The sequence below is a fragment of the Equus caballus genome, chromosome 20 (assembly GCF_041296265.1).
Source record: "Equus caballus isolate H_3958 breed thoroughbred chromosome 20, TB-T2T, whole genome shotgun sequence".
Lineage (NCBI taxonomy): Eukaryota > Metazoa > Chordata > Mammalia > Perissodactyla > Equidae > Equus > Equus caballus.
The window spans coordinates 6089942-6114405 of record NC_091703.1 but is presented as its reverse complement, the minus strand read 5'-3'; the positions used below and the strand labels follow the sequence as shown (position 1 = coordinate 6114405).

The 24464-nt window shown below is 41.5% G+C and overlaps 2 protein-coding genes across 9 annotated transcripts in view; one reads left to right on the top strand and one right to left on the bottom strand.

The window, feature by feature from the left end:
• Positions 1-171: 171 nt before the first annotated feature.
• Positions 172-24439, top strand: ECI2 (enoyl-CoA delta isomerase 2). Of its 5 annotated transcripts, none has more exons than XM_070244855.1 (11): positions 280-557; positions 4059-4103; positions 4190-4352; positions 6551-6649; positions 6883-7071; positions 9470-9539; positions 17172-17274; positions 18043-18163; positions 21807-21896; positions 23332-23475; positions 24114-24439. In XM_070244855.1, exons 3-11 carry the CDS (start codon positions 4245-4247, stop codon positions 24267-24269), a joined length of 1080 nt encoding a protein of 359 aa, XP_070100956.1. In that variant the 5' UTR covers positions 280-557; positions 4059-4103; positions 4190-4244; the 3' UTR covers positions 24270-24439. The 5 variants fall into 5 exon arrangements, with proteins under 5 accessions (XP_005603601.3, XP_070100956.1, XP_070100958.1 ...); XM_070244857.1 differs by lacking the exon at positions 280-557 and adding an exon at positions 567-872; XM_070244856.1 differs by lacking the exon at positions 280-557 and adding an exon at positions 676-907.
• Positions 6231-24464, bottom strand: part of LOC100630279 (testis expressed protein 56) — a 35724-nt gene continuing 17490 nt past the window's right edge. The window contains exons 4-7 of one of the 4 annotated variants that reach the window (XM_023624390.2): positions 20109-20259; positions 11963-12027; positions 11153-11379; positions 6231-7295 (exon numbers count right to left, since the gene is read on the bottom strand). In XM_023624390.2, the coding sequence (XP_023480158.2) occupies positions 20128-20259 (132 nt within the window). In that variant the 3' untranslated portion in view covers positions 6231-7295; positions 11153-11379; positions 11963-12027; positions 20109-20127. Of the gene's footprint in view, positions 7296-10885; positions 11380-11962; positions 12028-20108; positions 20260-24464 lie in introns of those variants that run through there. The other 3 variants (XM_023624392.2, XM_070244859.1, XM_070244860.1) reach the window with 3 other exon arrangements.

The following is a 24464-nucleotide window of genomic DNA, read 5'->3' as shown; positions in this document are numbered from 1 at the left end:
ACCTCCAGCACGCGGGCTAAAGCAGTGATTTTTTTCCTTTTCTTTTCGGTTCTCCTGGATCTGGGCGAGGTGAGAGCCAAAGGCCCTTCCAACTCTTAAGAACTCTTTTCCAAAGAACAGTTTGTTAAATGCTTCGACAGAACTCAGAGACAGCCACAGACGGTTACTGCCATGAAAGCATGCGCTGAAGACATTCGAGAGACACTTCCGATGCCCAGGCGCGCCGCCGGGTCTGCAGACCTTGCGTCTTCCGGGGCGAATACCGTGTTTCCCCCGCGCACCCCGCCTCGGGTCCCCCCTCCCGCCTCCGACGCAGCGCCGGCCGCCGGCCTGGGGGCAGCAGCGCCTCCCACGGCCGCTCCCGAGGGGCGGCGCGGCGCCGCGGAGTCCGAGGTTTCCGGTGCCCGGCGTCGCTCCTCCCAACGCCCCGCCTGCCCGGTCCCCAGGCCCCGCCATCCCCCGGGCCCGTGCCCAGTCCGCCCGCGTCCGCGCCGGGGCAGTATGGCTGGGGCGGCCGTGAGGCTGGCGCGGCGCTGGGCTGCGAGCGCTGTCAGGAGGTAAGCGCCGAGCCCGGGGCCCGAGGTCGCCCGTGGGACGCTGCCGTCCTTGCGGGAGTCGTCGCCTTCTCTGTTGTCCTGTCTCGGTAGCAACAGGGTTAGGCTGTTAACGGTTTCCAGGGAGAGCGTGACATCGACCGTCCTCGAGGCGCACCCCGCTCCACGGTGGGGCCCGGAAGGGGCGGGAAGGACGCGTCGGGAGGTCTGAGCCGCCTCCCGCCCGCCGGGTGTGCGTCCCCTCGGCCGCCCTGCACGCAGCCCGCCGAGCCTGCTGCTGGGCGGGAACGCGGTTTGCTGAAAGCAGGTGGAATCCAGGCACGCTTTGGTTATTTGCTGAACGCTGTGAAAATGCAAGTCATTGTCAGTGTTGGGTTAAACGATTTGCTTTTTGGAGAATACTTCTGCTGTAATGTTAAATGGCAGGATACAGAAACTACGTAGAAACTGATGCGGGGTCGGTGAGCCGAGGAGTCGAAAGAAAGATTTCTTAGACTCTCAAGATCTGGCAGTAGTGCTCTTTTATTTAGAGAATAGTATAGAATAGCATGGGGACAGGACCCATGGGCAGTCAGAGCTTCTGCTGCTGCTTCTGCTGCCCCCGCTGGCATGGGGACAGGACCCATGGGCAGGCAGAGCTGGTGCGTGGGGACAAGACCCACGGGCAGTCAGAGCTCCTGCTGCTGCCCCGAGTTGAGGGTTAGGGCTAGATTTAAGGCATAGGTATGCGAGTCATCTCTTTACGAGACAAAGAAAAAAAAGTTAAAATGGTACCAGTGCCGGTAGGGTCCAGCCATTGGGCGGTCCCACAACTTTTAGATAAGAATCAAACCGGATTGAGTAAATGGCAGAAGTCACCGCTCAAATATTATCTTCAACTAAAGACAAAGGAGGATTTTGGGGTGGGGGTCAGTTACATGAGGTTGCCAGACAGTAAACAACTTAAGTTCTTGCCTTCCCCATTAAGAGTTTCCAGAGATAAGGCCATCCCCCCTTCCTCCTGGCGCAGAGAGGGAGGCATGGAGATTTCCTTCACAAATGCAACTGTCTCTGATCAAAGGGCAAGCAAATTCCACTCCTCGGAGCCTGCTTCTTATCTGTAGTTTAAAAAGTAACCAGCCTAAAAATCCTCATCAAAAACCGTTTTAAAATTAAGCAGCCTAAAAATCCTCATCAGAAACCAAAATCGAATCTATGCATAGGGAACAAGAAAGCCCTGGAACTTGGTGGCTGCTGATGCGGGGTCGGTGAGCCAAGGAGTTGAAAGAAAGGTTTCTTGGACTCTCTAGATCTGGCAGTAGTGCTCTTTTTATTTAGAGAATAGTGTGGAATAGCATGGGGACAGGACCCACGGGCAGTCAGAGCTCCTGCTGCTGCTGCATGGGGACAGGACCCACGGGCAGTCAGAGCTCCTGCTGCTGCTGCATGGGGACAGGACCCACGGGCAGTCAGAGCTTCTGCTGCTGCATGGGGACAGGACCCATGGGCAGTCAGAGCTGCTGCTGCTGCATGGGGACAGGACCCATGGGCAGTCAGAGCTCCTGCTGCTGCATGGGGACAGGACCCATGGGCAGTCAGAGCTCCTGCTGCTGCCCTGAGTTGAGGGTTATGGCTAATTTTATAAGGCATGGGTACGTGACTTATTTTTACTGGAAAAAAGAAAAGATGATGTGAAAAGTCATTAAATGATTTCAGTACAGATGGGGTCTGGTTATTGTGCGGTCATACAACTTTAGATACAAATCTGGCCATATAGATCGGCATGTAGGTGAGGATGCCCTGGGCTTCTCTCCCTGGGGCAGTCCTAATTCATACCATTAAAAAAAGTCCACTGGGTCATATAGTTTGGCATGTAGGCCAGGTCACCTTGGGCTTCTGTAGCTGGGGCAGCCTTAATCCACATCAGTTGCCTTGAGGTGGTGGACTTACGAGCAATGTTCCCTATTTTATATGTTAAATGGTTGTGTTTTGTATTTAACTCACTTTATTTTGAAATAAATAAGTTTGCACCACATTTTGTGAGAACTTGCACATTTGCATTTAGGCTTTCAGTGGATGTTAATTTTCCTTTCGGTTTTCTACTTGGAACTTGCCAGGTGCCAAATTCATGTAGGATGCAGAGTTTTTCCCTTTTGGGGGGAAAAAAACCTAATTCAATTACCTAATATTAAGCTTATTGAAAGCTGATTTTATTGAATTACACACTAATATTTCAAGGTTTGAACCTAGAGTCCATTGTACTCTTTGAAAGTTACATAATTGCAGAAAAGGTGATACATTTGTTAGGCTGACCTCTACCTGTGTCATTTTAATCATCTTTGATGCTGTTGGGGTGGGGGAAATCCCCTTCCACTCTTCTTGTGTTCTTCTGGCTGGACTAATACACAAAACCCAATTAACGGGAAAAAACCCAATTTAATTATATGCCCACAAGAGAATCATGAAAACGATACTCAGAGAGTGAACGAAGCAGACGGTCTGTGTATCTTTTTACACAAAGAAATAATGTTGTGAGGAATTGTCAAGACCAACTTAGGTGTAGGGTAGGTAATTAGTGAGGAATTTAGACAGAGTTTAGGTCTGAGAGGGTGAGCGAGCAAGGTTTGTTCACACAGCCTCTCTGCCCTGAGTCCCCAGCTCTGTGTTGAGGCAGGGAGAACCCCTCTTGGTGGGAGATTCATTTCCTGCTTTCAGGTGGAACAGAGACAAGAGGGTCAGAATGCCCTTTTTGCTTCTCAAGTAACTTTAATTCCAAATAATCAATATGTCGTTGTGGGATGTTTTGGGGTGGCCTGCCCTGGGCCCCACAATGCCATTAGCTTTATTATTGAGACATCACTGTGAAAATTCAGGTTTTGCTTGTGAGCTCAGCACTATGATTTGAAGTTTTCCCCTCCCTTCTGCTTACTGTGTGTGCTTAAAAACTGACTTACCTGGGCGTGCTTGCTGTTTCTGCTCTCTTCCTGGCTGGTTAAACATTGTGGGGTGAGGATTGGGTATGTCTGCTCAGCTGGCATCACAGCCTAGCATCCACAGCAGGTCGATTTCCCCCAGGTAGGTCCCCCACCTTGCTAAGGTCCTTGTGTGGAATGCCAGCAACTACTCATCTGTCCTTTTGAACACTTCTAATATCTTCACCCATCTCCCCTCCTTCCACCTGTGTATATGTTGGGACACATGTCTTTCTGAGCAGAGAGAAAAACATTGACCTGATAATAGTTTATACTTTGTTAATTAGTGAACGCAGAAGCTGTTTCTGGACTTTGGATCATGACTAGCTTCTTTCTGTGCTGTTTACCCTGTGCTCTCAGTCTCCTGCTCACGTCTCTGTTGCACACACTTCATCTACTTTTTGAGTGAGCCAAAATTTATGTGGACATTCCAGTACTGGCTGCTTTTATCTATATGTAATTCGAGTTACAACCCAACCGTGCTGGGTTGCAGCTTTCTTTTTCTTTATTTAAAAATTACTACAGTTAGGTTACGTATTGGTTTCTTATCTAGGGATCATTCGGGAAACCACTAACCATCGGCAGCCAGCTTGCTGGGGTAAGTATAGGGAAAATATTTATAGAGCAACATAGCATTTTGAAGGTAGGGGCTGGGAACAATTAGAAACCAGTCTCCGTTTCCAGTCCTGTGCAGGACGCTCGTTTCCCAGCACTTAAGCTGCACGTGGGTGGAACAGCAATGAGAGCCAGTCAGAAGGACTTGGAAAATGCAGTGAATCAGATGAAACTCTTGAAGAAGGATCCAGGAAATGAAGTGAAGCTGAAACTGTATGCGCTATATAAGCAGGTAAATGTCTAAGGTCTGATATAATTTAGAGACATTTGAGGCTGATGACTCCTCACATAGCTTTGCTCCGTGTTTTACTAAAATGCAGCTTTAATATTTTTAGGGTTTGTATTGTTCCCTTTCCTCTAAAGAGTGTATACATGAGAGTTTTGTATATTAGACTTTGAAATACTATTAAGGCAAAAAGTAACCCCTCAGGATCATTCCAGAGTAAAACAGACTTAAAAGATTTTTGAAACAACCAAATGTGTAGACCTTATTTGGTTGCTGATTGGAATAAATCAACTGAAAAAGGTATTTTGAGACAATTGGGGAAATTTGAAGATGGACTGAGTGTTAGATAATACCTAGGAATTACTGTAAAGGGCATCATGGTTATATAAGAAAATGTTGACATTTTAGGAAGGCATACTAAGTATGCAGGGGTGCAATAGTGTGGTGTTGGGGATGACTAAAATAATTAAGCAAAAAAAGAAAGAAGAATGGATGAAGCAAGTATGACAAAAAATGATAGTAGAAGTTGGTGATGAGTATTGGGAATTCATTATCATATTCTACTTTTGTAGAATTTTATAACAAAGTTCTAAAACTTAAGTTTTTAAGTTGTAATGTCTAAAGACTACCCTGGGAAGTCAGCCCCTCTCGGCTCCTGTGTATTTACCTGTTTTTCTCTGCCTATTGGTATGAACCTCTTTTACTTTTATAAGGGTGTGTAAAGAATTTAACTTTGCCCAAGAAGAGGTCTGGCCTTTGCCCTTTGGCTTCTGGGAAGTGCTCTCTGAGCCCTTGAGACACCGCGCCTGGTGGGAGTGTGTGTGTTTGCCTGGACCGTCTAACAGTGTGATTTAGGGTGGGCCTGCCGGCACCAGGGGGCAACAGTGTGATTTAGGGTGGGCCTGCCCGCACCAGGGGGCAACAGTGTGATTTAGGGTGGGCCTGCCCGCACCAGGGGGCAACAGTGTGATTTAGGGTGGGCCTGCCCGCACCAGGGGGCAACAGTGTGGTTTAGGGTGGGGCTTGGGGTTACCCAGTCAGGCATGCCTGAGTGATGAAGCTCCAGTGAAAACTCTGAATGCTGAGGCTTGCATGGGCTTCCCTGGGGGGCAGTACTCCGTGTGCGTTGCCACACCTTCATCCTGAGACATCCTCTGTCCTGACTCAGAGTGTGGAGGGGCTTACTTCCTCGGACTCCGGTATGCATCTCCTCCTTTGCTGATGTTAATCTGTATCTTTTCCCCATAACAAACCATAATTGTGAGTAAAACAGCTTTCTGTGAGTCACTCGAGCAGATGATGAACCCGAGGGTGGTCTCAAAAGCCCTTGGCCTGCCATGTGGCATCAGACGTGGGCGCAGTCTCGTGGCTTGTGCTGCCTCTGTTTTCTCAGGGGCTAGCTCCTGCAGGTGACTCTTGTCTCTTTGTCTTTGGAAAGTCTCAGCTTCCTTTACTGCCTTTGTTTTTCAGAGGTGGCTAATTATATTACAAAATTAAAAAATTTGCAGTGTGGTTATTAAGTGGAGTTTTAAATTGCCATTTCTAAACAGTAACTGAGTGGGATATTTTATTCATCTCAAAACACTCACTCCACCTACCCTCAAACAAGTAAACTTTAGTTGCACTTTGCTTTCTATTTGCGGGTCCCTCAGTCAAGTCCCCTAAGGGCCAGCGGCCCTGACAGCCCCGCCCTGCTCCCCAGCCACAGCTCTGTGCTCAGTTACCAGAAATCGGCCATTGAAGTAGTGGTGGGTGTTTGCAGCTCTGAGTGGCTTTCAGAATATGCTTTGGGTCCCAAATGTTTGTTGCCTAGTTACCTGTGATGATTGTTGGCTTGAATATTTTGATTGTGTGTGAAAAATGTGATCATCAATATAAAACTAATGAGCTATTAGAATTTTTTAAAAAGTGCTTTCCCAAAACCCGTATCTTGCATTATTGTCATATGCAGGCAGTTATAACTTATTTTAGGGATCGACAGCTGATAGCATATTTTGTCTCTCCAGTCTTTCTCCTGTTGTTTGTGCATATTTAGCAGCAGCATGAAAGAGAGGGCAAGGGGAAAGCTCAGACCAAGTTCCGTGCCTTGTGACAGTGTTTGGGAGGGGAAGGTGCGTTCATGCTTCCCCTGCGCGTCTTATGGATCTTAGATGGGTAAGGCTCCAGTTCGCATTGACCAGTAATTGCCCCTCTCCTTTTCACAGGCCACTGAAGGACCTTGTAACATGCCCAAACCAGGCATCTATGACTTGATCAGGAAGGCCAAATGGGAAGCATGGAATACTCTTGGCAACCTGCCCAAGGTAAATTTACTTGTTACTTTGAGTTTGTTTTACTGGCTGTACTCGTAAAGGACGTTGGGTGCTTCTCGTTATCAAGTGATGATAACTGGAGCCTTCGGGATCTTGAGGTGCCTCTGCTGAATCAGAACCTCTGTTCTCTCTTCATTGCAAGGTGCTATTTATTAGCATAGGAGGTTTCTTAAGATACTTGTCCGTTGACCATTGGCTGAAGCGATTTGTCATTTTCTCTTCAGGAAACTGCCAGGCAGAATTATGTGGATTTAGTGTCCAGTTTGTGTTCTTCATCTGAGTCCTCTAGCCAAGGGAAGCCTGGAGCAGACAGGGAACAACTGAGATATGAAACCCTGGTGGTGACCTCTGAAGACGGCATCACAAAGATCATGTTGAACCGGCCCAGCAAAAAGAATGCAGTCAACCTTCAGGTAACATTAGCTACCCTGGAGGTTTGTCCTGCTTTTCTTTTCTTTCTCTCTTTCACTCAAAAGCTATAGTGTTTCCACATCATTCCTATTTTTCTGATATCTCGTTTGATTTGTGCAGGAAGATCAGTAATTGTGGATACTTCTTCATACAAAACTTGTATTCATTATTTAGAATTTGTGAGCTTCAGGTGGGTCCTACATGCCCAAAAGGCACTGCAACTTTCCTAATGATGGAAGCACAAAGAAATGAACACAAATGAAACATACATTGATAAAAGAGAATCTGGGTAGAGGTTCTCTAAGGTTGGTATTGACTGTCCCTGGAAGTATCTTCATGTCCCTTAGACTTGAGAGTGAGCACTACTCTGCTTGCGTGGAGCTTTATTTTGTACGAGTAGAGGGAGGAAGGATAAGGACTTTATCTTAAATAGATCATGACCCAGCTCTGCTTGAAATGAGCTGTTTTGCAGAGGCAACTAGTCTGCTAGTTCAATCTGTCATTGAACTGGGATGAAAATAAAAATAACCACTTCAGCAACCTAAGTGTCCATCGATGGATGGATTAAAAAAACGTGGTATATAGGTGCACACACACAATGGAGTACTACTCAGCCATAAAAAGAAGGAAATCTTGCCCTTTGTGACAATGTGGATAGATCCTGAGGGCTTTGTGCTAAGTGAAATAAGTCACACAGAGAAAGACAAATACCTTATGATCTCCCTTTTATGTGGAATCTAAAACAAAACAAAACCAAGCTCATACATACAGAGAACAGATTGGTGGTTGCCAGAGGTGAGGGGGGCGGGGGGTGGGCAAAATGGGTGAAGAGGATCAAAATGTACAAACTTCCAGGTATAAAATAAGTAAGTCGTGGGGATGCAATATACAGCATGGTAGCAATAGTTAATAATACTGTACTGCATATTCGAAAGTTGCTAAGAGAGTAGATCTTAGAAGTTCTCATCACAAGGAAAAAATTTTTGTAACTATGTACCATGATGGATGTTAACTAGACTTATTGTCGTGATCATTTTGCAATATATATAAATATCAAATCATTGAGTGCCTGAAACTAATATAATGTTATATGTCAATTATACTTCAATTAAAAAATCACAATTAAAAAAATAACCCTTTCAGCCCTTTCCCCTTGAAAATTATAGGGAATTAATTGGATGCTTGCTGCTGAACGAGGAGTAAAATTCGAAGGGTCTCTAACCCCTTCCATTGGGTTTATCATCTGCATTGTAGTAGAAGGAATATGCTAACTTATAATAGTCTTAGATAAGAAGTCCATAGAAGCTGTGCCATTCAATTAATGAAGCATTTAATTCTCAAAACTTTATTTCCTTTTCCCCGACTCATTTCTATGTAATCATGGTAAAAAAAAAATAGTCACCACTCCTTAGAGTGCCTAATGTGTATCAGCACTTGCCCTGCAGAGATTTAATTCCACAAAAAGCCTACGTTATTATTATTTAACAGTAAAATAGGCTAAGTAGTAACTTGCTCAAATTCACATAACTAAGAAGCAGGAAAACCTAAGTCGAAATTCTGATTGTCCGTCTTCTAACCCTGGCTCTTGCCATTACCCTGTCATGCTGTGTCATCATAACAGTAATAATAATGAATTACTTCCTTTGTCCCTCCCTCAGTGGAAACGATTTCATCTTATTGATATATTATATATTATGTAGAGTTCATTGATTTATTTTTTCAGTGTCTCTGTGTCTGTAAATATCAGCCCTCTGCATCATTCTCTCCCATATTGGAGTCGCATCTAAGGTAGAAACTGTACCTGTTTTAAATGCATTAAAAGCTATAACAGCTACATGTCCAAGATTTTTAGAGATGTTGCTGATTTCCAATATGAGGCCCATTGCCCTCTTGGAAATCCCAGCCTTTTAACACTCACACTTCCCAGACTGCCTGTGACACTTGTGCTCTTTCTTGAGGTCCCAACCGAAATGCTGCTTTCTTTCTTGATGGAAAGCTTTCTCTGGCCACCTCCCATCCTACCCGCCCTAGAGAAGCATCAGCACCTCCTCCGAGCTGCCTGCTGCTTTGTGCTTTCCACCCACTTTAGAGCTAAGCCCCTCTCTTAATTCCAAAAGCTCAAGGGTCTTGTCCAGTTTGTTCACTTGGAAAACGTGAATATATATATCCTCCAGCATCTGCTGTAGCACTGGGTACATAATGCACACCACATAATTCTTGAAGGACTGGAAGTCTTCTCCAGTGCATAGGGCCACCTTTTTGGTTATATAAATACAACCAGCATAGATGTTTGGCACTTTGCAGAGAGCAGGCTTGCAGATGCTCATTTGGGGAACCCACTGGGTGATGGTTACCATTTTCAGAGTTGTTTGCTTTTCCTCGTCTTCCCTCTTTACATAGATGTATCAAGAAATCGTACTTGCACTTAAAGCTGCAAGCCAGGATGACTCAACCATAACTGTTCTAACAGGTAAGACATTTTGTTGAATTTCTTAATTAAATTTCTATTTTGGGGGATTTCCTACTAGATAAGAAATGGAGTAAATAAGTTCTAAGATCTTTTCCAGTACTGAGATACTCTAATTCTTAAATATATACAAAATATGATAGAAACAGGATTGATATCTTTATCCTGTAAAAAGCAGACACAAATTAGGAACAAAAGTATTAAGACCTGCTAGATAAATCAGTGAGTAAACCGAATAGACAATTTCTATGAGAAAGTCCCGGTATTAAACAAACAAGGAAAATGCAACCTCATTAATAATCACAAATACAAATCAAAATGATGAGATGCCAGCTTGTTCTTATCTAAATTAGTAACATTTTTAATTATACCCAGTTTTGACAAGGTTATGGTAGAATAAATGCTTCTGATACCTTGCTGACAGCAGTGTAAATGGCTATAAAAAGTGTAAATAGCTAAAGAAAAGGGCCTTTGGCAATATATAAAATGTACACATCCTTTGTCACAGGAATCCCATTTATGGGAATTTATTTTAGAGAAATTAAGCAAGAAAAAGGAAAGGTCTTATGCAATGAAGATAATTATTGCAGCATTTCATATAGTTGTAAAAATGTTAAAACATTCTAAATATGTTGCCATAATAGAATAATAAAGAAAATTAGAGAACATCCACTAGAGTATATATTTCACAGGCATTAAAAATTATCATTGTGAAGACAGACAATATAGGAAATGTTTAAGCTATAATAAAAAATTATTAAAAATTATATCAGTACTGTCATTTTAACTGGCAAATATTCTGGGTGCCCATGGACCTCGACTAATGAGAACCTGGCAAATGAAAATCATTGGAATCAGAAGAGGCACTCTGTATAGCGGTTACGACTTAGGCTCAGGACTCAGATCAACTTGCGTATAAATCCTGGCTTCACTCCTTACTACTTGTAGACGACCTCTGCTTCCTGCGTGGAGAAGACAGTGTTTTACTAACCCTGTTGAGTGGCCGAGTGATGCCATGAGATAGTGCAGGTTGGGGGCCTGGCACACGGCAGGCACTTGAGAGATGGCAGCTGTTACTGAGTGTTGGCATGGCAGAAGCAGGGGTGATTTTATTTTCTTTTAATAGTCATTAAATTTGTAGCATAAATAATATAGAGAGGTATCAGATAGCTTTTAGTAAAAAAAGACAGTGGAGGAGAGAGAGAAGTCTATGGCTGATTCGTGGGCATGAGGGAGGGAGGAATTGAAGATGCCCTGGGATCTCCTGTATACACCTAGGTAATTTAGGAGAATGAGATAACAAAAACAGTGGCCGAGAAGTGGCATTGATTTAATTTGTACAGGAGAAGAATGTTTTATGTTTTTTTATTAACTATTTTTTAACTAAAAGTATAATATAGGCACATGAATTTAAAAAAATCCAAAGAATCTGAAAAGGTACATAACAGAACTGAATCTCACTCTCCTTGGAACCCCAGTCCTGCTCCCTAGACAAATTCCGTTTTCACTGATGCCGTCCAGAAGCTGTCTGTGTAACTGCCCACATGTGTGCTTGTCTCCCTCTACTTTCTTTAAAACAGAAAAGGAAGCATATAATACACACATGTTATACCCACCTTCCTTCCTTAACAACATGTCCTGAAAAATTGTTTCCATCTAAGTTGTTCTCTTCAGGACTACAAAGTATTACATTTTTTTGATTCCACGATTGAGTTCGTCATCCCGCTGTTGATGAGCACGTAGGTTGTACTCACTCTCTTTTGCTGTTAAAAGGATGCTGCAGTGAGTATCCTTGGATGTACGCCTTTCAGCTGACACGCAAATATATCTGCAGGGTCCATTCCTAGAAGTAAAACTGCTGAGTTTAATAATAATGATACTAGTGGATGACATTTGTAAAATACTTTGCCTAGCACTGTTCTAAGCACTTTAATTCTTTTTAAAACTTTTTATAATTGTTAATTTTTCTAAACTTTCACACAACAACCCCATGAAGTTAGACCGTATTACTCCTATCTTACAGGTGAGAAAAAGTGAATGATTAAATTTTGATAAATAGTGCTTTTACTATAGTTATTTTCCATATATTTTTCACTTTTTGGTTTCCATTTCCTCTTTGATCTAAGCATTATATAATAATAATAATAGTTCCTTTAATTTCCAGAAAGAGGTTTTTTCTTTGGTTTTTCATTTCGGTTATTAATTCCTAGCTTTACTGTATTATAATCAGAGGTTACCAGTTTTACTAATTTTACTTTTTAAGAATCTATTAAAATTTTGTGTATATTGCTATATATTGAAATCCCTACCTTGAGGATAAAGAATTGGAAAATGGCCAATTTTTTTTATATCATCCAGGAACACTTCAAAAGTAAGTTCATTCTTTATTTTTAAGGTGTAGAGTTAAAAATATATCTTACACTTACCTTTCTAATTTATGTTATTTCAATTGGTCAAATTCTGGGTTTTTTTCTAATTAATCCGTCTTGGACTGAAAAAAAGTAAATTAAAGGCATCTGTTACTATGGTGTTTCTGTCAGTTTCTCCTTAGTGTCAAAAAAAATTTTGCCTTAAAGCACGTGTTGATCTTATTGGCACTGGAAGATTTATGAGTAGTTAGGTCTTTACTGTGTATTTTATCCTTTGTTACAAAATAGCCGTCTTGGTCTCATTTAACGCTCTTGCCTTGAAATCACCCTTATCAAATATTAATACCATAACACCTGCTTCAGTACTCTTTGCACTTGTCTGGAAAAGCTTTACCCATCCTTTTAGCTTTATGCCTTTCGAATTATTATTATTTTTTTCCTCTGCTTTATCTCCCCAAACCCCCCCGTACACAGTTGTATATCTTAGTTGCAGGTCCTTCTAGTTGTGGGGTTTTTTTTTTTCCTGCTTTATCAAATTATTTTTTTATTGGCTGTGTCTCATACAGCACAAATATGGATCTTCCCCCTTTGCTCCAGCCTGAGTTTTTCTTGTAAAGATCTGTTTCCCTGCTTAGCTATATGTATATGATGGATAGGCTAGGTTTTAGTTTGGCATCTTTCATGCTTTCTATTTACAATGCTTCCTTTGATTATTTTTTACATCATAGACTGTATTTTCCTTGTTTTGTTTCTGTGTGTTTTATTTCTCATACTTTGGAAGTTTTTTTACTGCTTTTAGGAATTACTTTTATAGCTTCATATGGTGCACACTGACGTCTCCACCTTGTATTACTCCCTGGCACAGTGCCTGTGGGTTTCCCTTGTGAAAGGTGAGGAGGTTAGCATGAATTTCTGACACCCCTCACATCTCTCTTCCAAGTGTGTAGTCTGTTAAGTGGAGCTCCATTATCTTCTAGTGTCGGATGTTGCAGGAGAAGTTTGAGGCTACTGTTACCGAACCTGAGGTGAGTTCACTCACCTTCGTGCAGCAAGCCAGTCTCTGACGCTGAGTGTAGTGGAAGAAAGTAGGGATTTTATTGCCAAGTGCTGAGCAAGGAGAATGGGCAGCTAACGTTGTAATCCCAAACTCCCTGAAAAGCTACAAGGAAGGGTTTTTATTTGGAGTTTTAGGTAGGGGAGAGGGGAGCATGTGGCCTTCAGGGCTAAAGTTTTAAGAGTCCTCTGCACAGGCGTTGACTGTCTTTCAGATTTCTTCATGGGTCACGTGTGCAAATTCCCAGGGGTGGGGGGTGTCTTTGTATTGCATACAGTGGACTTTTAGTCTGTGACATCTAAAATTTATGCTCGGTCATTTTAGCTTCTCCGTGCCCCTCTGCGATGCTTGGTTAGGCAGGGGCTGTCAGCAAGCCCCTCTCTCTTCAGTGGTCCTCCTGCTCTCCTGCAAGGCAAGCTCAGAAACTTGATTACTTTGTTTCCCACATGAACCTTGTGGATACCAGTACAATTTCACCCTAATCCAGGGAAACTTGAACTCCTCTGTCTTCGGTTTCACTATCATTATTTTTGTTTTCAGCACCTTTATCAGATCATTTTTTTCCCTGGAAGACCAAGGGCTACTTTCACATTATCACTTTTCCCTAGGAAATGCATATCCTCTTTAAACTGATTATTAAGGCCTTATTTTAAGTATTCTTTGATAATACCTCTCAATATTTTTGTTTCAATTGATCTGTTCTCTTTCAAAGAAATTCTAGTTATGGAAAAGAAATGTCTGGTCTGCTGGGACTATTATCCATTATTTTCTCTGAATTCTTAACTCTATTTTCTAATAGAGTTTAATAACTCATTTATTTTGCTCAGTTGTCTCAATCCTGTACTCTAGGTTACTGATTGTGTTTTTAGCAATGTCTTTTCTTTTTACTGCTTATAATGGCATCATCTCTTTTTTTTTTTTATTTTGGTGAAGAAGATTGTCTCTGAGCTAACATTTGTGCTCATCTTCCTCTATTTTTTGTATGTGAGATGCCACCACAGCATGGCTTGATGAGTGGCGTGTAGGTCACGCCCAAGATCCAAACCCGCAAATCCCGTACCATGGAAGGAGAGTGCGTGAACTTAACCCCTACACCACTGGGCTGGCCCCAGCATCATTTCTTTAATGGTTATGGTTTTCTTTCATTTTTTCCCCACCCTCTCTCAGGCTGTTTTTGTTGCCCATCACTTCTATTTTGAGCCGTCTTTCACAGGACAGCTCAGCTCTTAATATGTTTTATATATATTGAGGACCTGCATAAGAATTTGTTTAGAAACAAAGTTTCATAGCTCATAAAGTTATTGAAAATAGTATTTATGACACTGTTTGCTCCTGGTAAAAATATAGGAAAAATTAACAAATCTGTTACGTAAAAATACTGCTGAAATAGAATATACCTCCATGTTTCTCAATACCCTAAATATGACTGTCCAAAGGCCTACTACAAAACAAACACGTCCTTTGAATTTTTCCTTTGAAATTTGCCATGGACGCCATTCCAGTGTGGTTTCTCCCTTTTCCACAGGCCCCCACTGACCTCATATCATTAAATCCAGAGGCATTTTTCAGGCCTCACCTGACTTTCCCTCCTTCTTAAACATCTCTAGGTTCCAGGGCACAGCTTGCCCCTGGTTTTCCTCCTGGCTCTGGCTGCTCTGATCCCCTTTGCAGATTCATCCTCTCTGTGGCCATCGAATGGGAGAGTTCCTGAAGGCGTAGTCCTAAGCACTCCTCTCTTCTCACCCTATGCTCTCCCCGGACCCTCTCATCCATGTCTGCCACTCAGCAAAAGTCCACATGGCAGTGATTCCCACGTTTGCATCTTCAGGATGCTTCAGGGAGTTCCAGACTGGTGTACCCACTTGGCACCTCCTCATGGGTGTCACCTCCACATCTCTCTCTCTGGACCTTCTTCAGTGTTCCAAATCACAGTGGGTGACTCCCCATCCGCTGGTATGTTGATCAGAATCCTAACATTCCTTATAGACACTTGTCCCTCTCTTAGCTCCCATGTGCAGTCTAATCCCATTTCACTCCATCAATATCTCTGAAATCAGTCCTTTTTTTCCTGTCTCCTCTGCACTGGTCCAAGCCACTGTGGACTCTTTTCTGAACTTAAATAAGCCCTTATCAAATCTGTCCACATCTCCTTTCTCCCATGCCCGGTCCAGTCTCCTCACTACATCCAACATAATTTTTTTTCAAAAAAAATTTTATTTCTCCCCCATTGAAAACTCTTCAGTGGCACCAAAATAATTCAGTAGAGAAATCTGTTGAAAAATGTTTCAACAAGTAGTGCCAGGGCAACTGAATATCCATAGGGGAACTTCAGTCCCATCTTATACCACACAAAAATTAACTCAAAAGTTATCTAAGCATTAAACCCAGAAAGATACAGCTTCTAGAAGATACCATAGCATGTCTTTGTGACCTTGGATTAGGCAGGGATTTCTTGGACAGGACACAAAAAACATTAACCATAAAAGAAACAATTTACAACTTAGACTTCATGAAAATTGTAAATGTCTGCTTTACCAAAAGAAAATGAATATGTAAGCCACAGGCTGGGAAAAAAATACTTGCCCTACATAAGGCTGATTACGGACTAATATTCCAGAATATATAAAGAACTCCTACAAATTAATAAGATAAACACCCACATTTAAAAACTAGATAAAAGAGGGGCTGGCCCCGTGGCCGAGTGGTTAAGTTCGCGCGCTCCGCTGCAGGAGGCCCAGTGTTTTGTCGGTTCGAATCCTGGGCGCGGACATGGCACTGCTCATCAGACCACGCTGAGGCATCGTCCCACATGCCACAACTAGAAGGACCCACAACGAAGAATACACAACTATGTACCGGGGGGGCTTTGGGGAGAAAAAGGAAAAAATAAAATCTTTAAAAAAAAAAAAAAAAAAAACTAGATAAAAGACTGGGACACTTCATAAAAGAAGATATGTGAATTGCCAATAAACACAAAAAAGTGCTCACCGTCATGGTCTTCAAAGAAATGCAAATTAAAACCACAGTGAGATACTTCACCCACTAAGATGGCTAAAATCCAAAAACAGAGGCTGCCAAGTATTGGTGATGATGTGAACAACTGGAACTCTCATACAATTCTGATATGAGAACACGCTGGAGAAACGTTTGGCAACGTGTTATGGAGTTCAACATACATCAGCTCCACGACACACCAGTTACTCAAGATGCGTTGAACATTCGTTCCTAAAACCGCTTGTGCAAGAGCAGGCATGGTGGCTTGAGTCACAGCCAGAACAGGACAAGTCCAAATGTCCATTAATAGACGGATGAATAAATGAGTTATTGACCATTCATATGATGGAATGCTACTCAGAAATAAAAAGGAATAAATAAATGATACATATAAGAACATGGTGAATCTTTGAAACATAGTTCAGCAAAAGAAGACAGACAAAAGAGTACATTATTGCATGATTCCATTTAGATAAAGCTCTAAAATAGACAAAATTAATCTCTGGTGATTGAAGTCAGAAAGTGATCTTGTGGGGTGTGGAGGGTGGCGAAAAGGGGATCGGGAACTTTCTGGGATGATGGAAATGTTCTTTATCTTGTTTTGGATTGTGATCACATGAATATTTACAGTTATGAAAAATCATTGAACCAAGTGTTAAAACTGGTCATTTTATTGTATGTAAATTATAATTTAATTTAAAACAAAACACTTTCAGTGGGTCTTAGAATAAAGGCAAAACTTCCTAACAGACAAACCCGTGGTCTGTCCTGCCTGTGCTCGTCCTGCAGCAGCTTCCTCTCCCAGGCTTTTCTACTCTGGCACAGTGGCGCTGCTCAGCTCGTCATACACACCAGGGTTACCCCCCCTCCAGAGAACTTTGCACGTGCTGTTCCCTTTGCCTGAATATTCTTCCCAACCCTCTTTTTCTAGCTAACCTTGCCTGTCCTTCAGGCCTCAGTTCCGTTGTCCCTTCCTGAGGAAAGTGCCTCCCTGAACTCGCTGATTAGAGCAAACGCCGTTAGCACTCGCACATCAGCACCTGCACGTCTCCTTTCTGTCATAGTTGTGCTGCCTACATTTCCTCGTGTGTTTTAAACCATAAGTTCGGGCAAGAGCCATAGCTGGTTCACCCGTGCGTTTCCAGGACGCGCATAGAGCCTGGCACATAGTGGGTACTCGGTAATTATAGGATGGGTCGATGTTGATTTTATTTACAGGAAATGGTGACTATTACTCCAGTGGGAATGACCTGACCAACTTCACTAATACTTCCCCTGGCGAAATACAGGAGAAAGCTAAAAATAGTCTCATTTTAGTGAGGTAAGAGTGACATTTGTCTGATCTCGGAGGGCTCATCCTTATTCATCAAAGTGATATTTAGTTGAGCAAAAGTAAAATAAATATTTGTTTGGGTCAGTGTAATTAATTGTGACTTTGAACAAGCATATTTCTCCAAACTGCCTCTTATCAATACGGGGGCATTCATTCTATCCCTTTAACTTCTGTTACCTGTTCATCCTGCTGCTTTCCATAAGATTTGATTGGAAAGCGTAAAAGCAAACTACAGTTATAAGTGAAATTCGCTGGTATTGAGGCAGAGGAATTGAGCACGTTCCCGTCCAGCCAGAGGAGGGCATGACTTCCGCGGCTGCCGGGGAGGGAGACGAAGTAGTCTCAGACCACGCCCAGGTCCTGAAGGCCTCTCTCTTCCCCTCTCGTTTACCCCTGCTGAGTCTCGGCTTCCCACTGAGCTGTACCACTGCAGCATGTGCTCGGTCAGCCATCCTGATCTCTAAGTCCAGCTGGCTTACAGCGCTGACCTCACTGCCTAGAATACAAGATCTGAGCCAAGGCAGAACTGCAGGACTCACTCTATGAGCTTCCATCAAGTGCCGTTCGGCGAGCGTCCTGCATGCGTCCTCCGTGGGAGACCAGGGAGGTGGCGAGACAGGGAGCACGGCTGCTCGATGTAGAGGAAACGGCCCGCCCGCCCAGAAGAGTTTGTTTCAGACTCTTACTGTCTTGCCTGTACTTCAGGAGTGCTGCTTGGGAATATTTAAACTTGCTTTTATATTTCCATTTCTGTAGGGAATTCGTAGGCTGTTTTATAGATTTCCCTAAGCCTCTGATCGCAGTGGTGAATGGTCCAGCTGTGGGAATCGCCGTCACCCTTCTTGGGCTGTTTGATATCGTGTATGCATCCGACAGGGTAAGTGAGCTCCCAGAAACTTATCAAGTCATGCGATTGAAAATGAGATCCTTTGACGTCTCCTTTACTGTTGCCTGTAGCAAATGGATTAGGTATGGCTCATGGTAGGATGGACTAAATTTAAATTTTTCCCAAAGAATTAGTTTAGCTAATTTGACTCATTTTATTTTTTCCTTCATTATTAACTTGCATTTTCCTAAACACCAATAGTGTAGTGAACATTGTTCCCAACTCCTTTGGTTCTAGATTCTAACCAAATTACACAATAGTTATTCAATTTTCATATTACTCTAAAATATGAAGGACCTTGAAAGCCTGTTATCAAGGAGAAAGAAATAACTTTGCAGGTTATGCAAGTGGACTATTTGATACTTTTTTCCAAGTAAATGAATTCTGGAATTTAGAATTTTAGAATGAGAAGGGACTTTCGAGCATAATCTACTCTCACTGCCTCTTTTCCGGTAAGAAACCTGAAGCTCAGAGAAGTTACTTGCCCAAAAAACAATTCAGCCTTGTGTTCACCACTGAATTAATAGATTTTAATTTCTCTTCTTACTCAGTAGTAATATATGTCATAGTAGAAAATAAAATTTTGAAAAATATGACAAAGTACAAAGAGAAAAATTAAGTTAAAAATCACTCCTTCTCCTACACTCAGAGCTAACCAGTGCTAGCATTTGGGTTATTTAACCTACCTAACTTCACCAGGCCCAACTGCAGGCAGCCTAGGCTGTTTCCCGTTTTTGTCATTATAAACAAAGGGGTGACGAACATTCATCTTAGAACTTTCAGCCCAGAACTTCTGCTGTCGAACTCATCCCGCCTGTAGGCTTATCAGATTCTTAGAGCGACTCTTGCTTATGTGGTGATAAAACTGGCTGATCTTCAGCCTTGTGGGAAACATTTAGTTTTTACTGCTGAAGAGATTCCTAATTTTGTTTAGAGATATTTTCCCCAATGATAGACAGGACCAGAAATTAGAGTTCTGGATTCCGTTTGATCAGATTGGCAATGTTGTCAGATCGAATTTCTTATTAATAATTTTCCCATAAAAATAGCAAATGAGATTCTAGGTGTCAGGCCAACTAACCTTGATAGGTGGACATTTCTGCTCAAAGGGAGAAATCAGTAGTCTTTGGTCACAGTCTGTGTGTTAGCTGACAGATTAAGCGACCTGGTGTGAACAGGAGTAGGAGTTCCCAAACTGAACTTGGGGGTCTCATTCTTCGGTACTTGGAGAGTAAATATTATCTTATTTGAACCTTGCCCTGGTTCTCCCACTGAATTCAAAATGCCTGTCATATACATCATCCTTTTAAAGATTTCTAGGACTTCTATCTTATGTTACAATTTGGAGTTAAAATTGAAACCAGAGAGAAAAAAATATATATATATATATATAGTTTAAATGCTAAAAGATTGGCCCAAAGAAAATAGTTGACAAATAGGGACCACTGATAGGAGTTCACCCAACTGAATTAAACCAAAGTTCAATGTAAAATCAGAGAAAGATGCAGAAGAAGGAACATGTGAAGAGGAATTCATTTATAGGATTTACCATTATTGGCTTCATGAATAAATACCGTATTAAAGGTAGGTTAACATTTAACCCATATAACCGCACTATTCTTTATTGTGGACGATAGTTAATGCCTGTTAGCTTCTCTGTCAACAAATGGTACATTTCCTCTGTGAGTTAATAAAAAGGTGGAAATCACAAGCATCATGAATATTTGAGCGCTCACTGTGTCCCAGGCACTCCACTGATGCACAGTATGAATATTCACTTAATGCACACGACAGCCCTATGAGATAGCACTCTCATCCCCATTTTACCAATGAGGACACTGTGGCACAGAGGGGTGAAGAAATTCGCAGTCACCAAGCAGTCTGATGCCAGAGCATCTACTGCTCTATTTCTGAAATAAGCTAAATGCCTACTTACAATAATGCTTATAAATAAGTTAAATGCTGCTTATTGTCGGCTTTGTATGTACTTGCTTGTGGCCCCATATGTAAGGTCGGCATTTTTTTCCAGTTTCCTGCTTATGTTCCTTAGGCTGTGATTTCTTAGTATGGTTTCTTGAATAAGCTTTCTTTGGGGGGAAAAAAAGAAGATAGGTGACATTAATAACTTTATATTTTTATTATTTTGATTTATTTGCTGCATACATGATGTATTTATATCTTTTAACAATATTAATTGCAAAATAACACCATATCTGATTATCGGAAATGAATACATATTAGTTACATATTGTCAATTATAAATTAATTTCCTTTCATAAAGACTTTTTATTCATCAAGGAACACAAAAATATTTCTTAAATGCTGAAAATGACTTTATATTCTAAATAACTAATATTGAGGTAGATTCTAGTATTTAAAGCCAATTAACCTCTGGAGCAAAATCAAGACAAATGACAGATTGAGGAAACAATTTTTCAACTAATATAATAAAGTTAATCTCTCTAACATAGTTTTTAAACTACATCTATAAAGTGATAAGATCAACACCTTAACATAAAAATGAGCAATGGAGAGGAATAAATAGCCCACAGATAATATGTATAAATGGCTCTTAAACACGTACGAGAAAGACACCATTAAGAAGATGACCTGAAACCAGAATATATAGAGAACTCTTACAACTCCATAATAAAAGTATAACCAATGTAACTTAAAAATAGCGCATAAAGTATTGTAACAGTTGCTTCACCAAAGAAGATATACAAATGGCTAATAACTACATGAAAAGATGCTCAACCCTATTAATCAATAGGGAAACGTAAATTCAAACCACAGTGAGACACCACTACACACCTACTAGAATAGTTAAAATTAAAAAGACTGATGATAACAAGGTTTAGCAAGGATGTGGAGCAATTGGAATGCATACACTGCTGGTGGGAATGTTAAATGGTACCCCATTTTGGAATATAGTTTGGCAGTTTCTTATAAAGTTAAATGTTACATTTACACACAACTGAGCACTTCCACCCCTAGGTGTTTACCCAAGAGAATTGAAAACATAGGTTCTTGCAGAGACATATACGCAAATTATCATAACAACCCTACTTGTGATAGCCAAAATACTGGAAATAATACCAATGACATCAACTGGTGAGTGCATGAACAAATTGTGACACATCCATACAATGAAATACTACTCAGAAATAACCAGGAACAAACTACTAATGCATGCAGCAGCCTGGGGCCTCAGAAGCCTTACACTAAGGAGAGAAGCCTACAAAAGGACAAAAGACTACAGAAGGTGTGATTCCATTTATATGACATTCTAGAAAAGGCAAAACCATAGGGACAGAAAACACATCAGTGGTTGCTTGGGGGTGAGAGGACGGGACTGACTGCAGAGGGACACAAGGGAACTTTTTGGGGTGATGGAAATAGTCTCCATCTTGATTATGGTGGTGATTGCATAACTGAATACATATGTTAAAACTCATCAAACTGCATACTTTAAGACAGTGAATTTTGTGTATATATAATAATACCACAATAATCATGATTCTTAAAAAGTATTGTTCAATTAAGTATTGTGAAGATATAGACAAATAGTGATTTTTAAAAATCACATATGAAGAGATGATTTTCTTTTCTCTCCTTTCTTTTCTCCAAATAGGCAACATTTCATACTCCTTTTAGTCGCTTAGGCTTACATCCAGAAGGATGCTCCTCTTACACTTTTCCGAAGATAATGGGCCCAACCAAGGTAACCTTTGGAAGCCTTAAGAATAAATTTTCATAAGTCATCTCTGTTCCAAAAGTAATCCCTACTAGTTTTCTTTCCTTCAATAATGTAGACAAAAGAGAGAGAAGTGAATTATTTGCTCCCTAACTCTAGGCTTCGTTTGAAGTATAGAGGAGCTGGGCTATGGGAAATGTCTAGTATGAGGGAGAATTAAAAACTCTCTGCAACTCCCGAAACTGGGATGCTGCTCTTGCAGCTGTGCCCAGGGCAGCTGCGTTGTGAGCAGCATGGGCCTCATCCGCTACAGCTGTGTGGCGTTAGTCAGTTGAAGGACCAGGGCTGTGCCAGCCTCCATGGGTCTGCTGAGCTCATTCGTCCACTTAATTTCCTTATGGATGAGCAGCATCCATTTGAAAGTGATATGAGGACATCTTGACTTCCAGAGTCATGTGAAGTACCAGTAGATGTGAGGCCTCATGGACGTCTACCACTTCTGAAGCCACTCCCAGTCACTACAGCCTTTCCACCAGCCTGTCTGACTGCCGTATTAAGGCTCCCGGAGTGGTTAAGTGGCAGTTCGGATCTGTCACTGTGTTCATGGAAACCTAGTTGCCCAGGCTGTGTGTGCATGACTCCAAGGGGATCATGACAAGACTGGAGAGCCAGGGGCTGGGGGAAGGCTCAGCAGATGCTCTTTGAGATCTGAAAGGGGAGAGTGGGAATTGAGCCTATTTTCATTGCTATTAGGTTTTTGTTGAAAATATATATATTTTAAATATCTATTCTGTCACCTACCCTGAATTGTTATACAGATTTAACTTTGAAAGTTTGGGCAGAACCAACTCTAAGGCTTAGAGCATTTGGCTCTGAAATAGTCTTTACTTTTCTGGACGAGAAATTGCAAATGTAGAGAAGGATATCCACCTAATGACCTCGGTTTTGTTAGAAACTGAACGTTAGTCTTTTTCCCTTTCCTTTGGTCAAGTAGAACTAACCTGAGTACCCGTGCAGGTAAAGAAAACTGTCAGCGCTGGACCACTGGGTAGAATGCCTAGGGGATTTTGAAGGCTAGTGTTTCTAAAAGTGGAGTGGCATTCCTTATGATGATGATTTTTGTTTCTTCTTTTATAATTGTTTATAGTGTATAAGATGGAAAATCACAGCTGCCAGGGGCTATAGAATCAGCATCTGCTTCAGGTCATTTCTGCCCCAGGCTCCCTACTCTTGCCTCTCCAACGCAGACACCCACAGAGGCAACAAGCCTCCAAACCTGCTAGGAGCCTAAGATGGTCTCAGCACACACCATTGCCTATTGAAGTCATTAATTTCTCCCTTCATGAGAAATACTCAAAAGCCATAAGTAAATTTCCCTATGTCCACTGAAATTCAGTTAAGTCTGAATTTAACTGAGCCTTGTTTAATTAAGGTAATGTCCTAATCGTGCTTTTCATTTCAGGCAACAGAGATGCTTATTTTTGGAAAGAAGTTAACAGCAGAAGAAGCATGTGCTCAAGGACTTGTTACTGAAGTTTTTCCTGATCGTACTTTTCAGAAAGAAGTTTGGACCAGACTGAAAGCATATGCAAAGCTCCCCTCAAATGTTAGGATTCATTTTCTTTACTTGTAGGAGGCATGGAAATAACTTATTTGCCTTAAGAGCATAAGCAATTAGAAAACCAAGACATATCTTGGTTGACTTTAAGTACATCTAAATTTGAGATTAAAAATAACCATAATAATATTAGAAATACTGATTTTTACAAAACTTATCAAATAGTCATTTCATTTCTGTGACATGAAGACAGAAGGACAGTTCTTCCTGGGGATGACTTTGAGGGGGGTGGTAGGCAGTGTTTGCTGAGCGCTTTTATTCTTGAAGCCAGTGAGAACCAGCGAGGTTGACTTTTAGGAGATTCCTACCATGTGGCACTTGAGGTTTTGTATGTGAAGCTAGTGACTGATTGCTTTTATATTCTCGCTGCTCAAAATATGGTCCTGGAACCAGAAGCTTTAGTATCTATGTGGAGCTTTTAGAAATGTGTGATCACAAGCTCTTCCCACATGTGCTGGGATTATTTGTATGCACATTAAAGTTTGAGAACTACTGTCTTATATCACACATACATCTTAAGGTGTAACAAGGTTAAATGAACAATAGAGAAACGAGAATCAGAATTATAAAACAATCCACTCCTGTCAGAATACCTCTTAACCTTATTGTTGGTTTTGTTTTGACAGGTCTTGAGAATTTCAAAACAGGTCATCAGAAATAGGGAGAAAGAAAAGCTACATTCTGTTAATGTTGAAGAAAACAGTGTCCTCCAGGGAACAGTGCTGTCCGATGAAGCCATGAACGCGGTCATGAACTTCTTATCCAAAAGAGCAAAGCTATGATGCCTCCTGCAGCAGAGTGAAGCGTCTCCAAGGAAGGGATGTGCCCTTATTCCTGATTTCCAATACTTGATCTAAATATACTCTACTATGCCTTTTGTCAGTGCTAAAATATCATCTGTGATGATCATATTTCACTAGAGTCCTGATTAAAAACAAATTATGTAAAACAAGCTTTAAGAATTTATATAGGTTTTT

What these genes read in the sequence shown, in the direction of transcription:
- ECI2 (XM_005603544.4), top strand. Translation starts at nt 172, where the DNA reads ATGAAAGCATGCGCTGAAGACATTCGAGAGACACTTCCGATGCCCAGG. An exon ending in AACCATAACTGTTCTAACAG is followed by an intron (nt 9,540 to 17,171) that starts GTAAGACATTTT and finishes TTTTATTTACAG; the next exon opens with GAAATGGTGACTATTACTCC. An exon ending in AATAGTCTCATTTTAGTGAG is followed by an intron (nt 17,275 to 18,042) that starts GTAAGAGTGACA and finishes CCATTTCTGTAG; the next exon opens with GGAATTCGTAGGCTGTTTTA.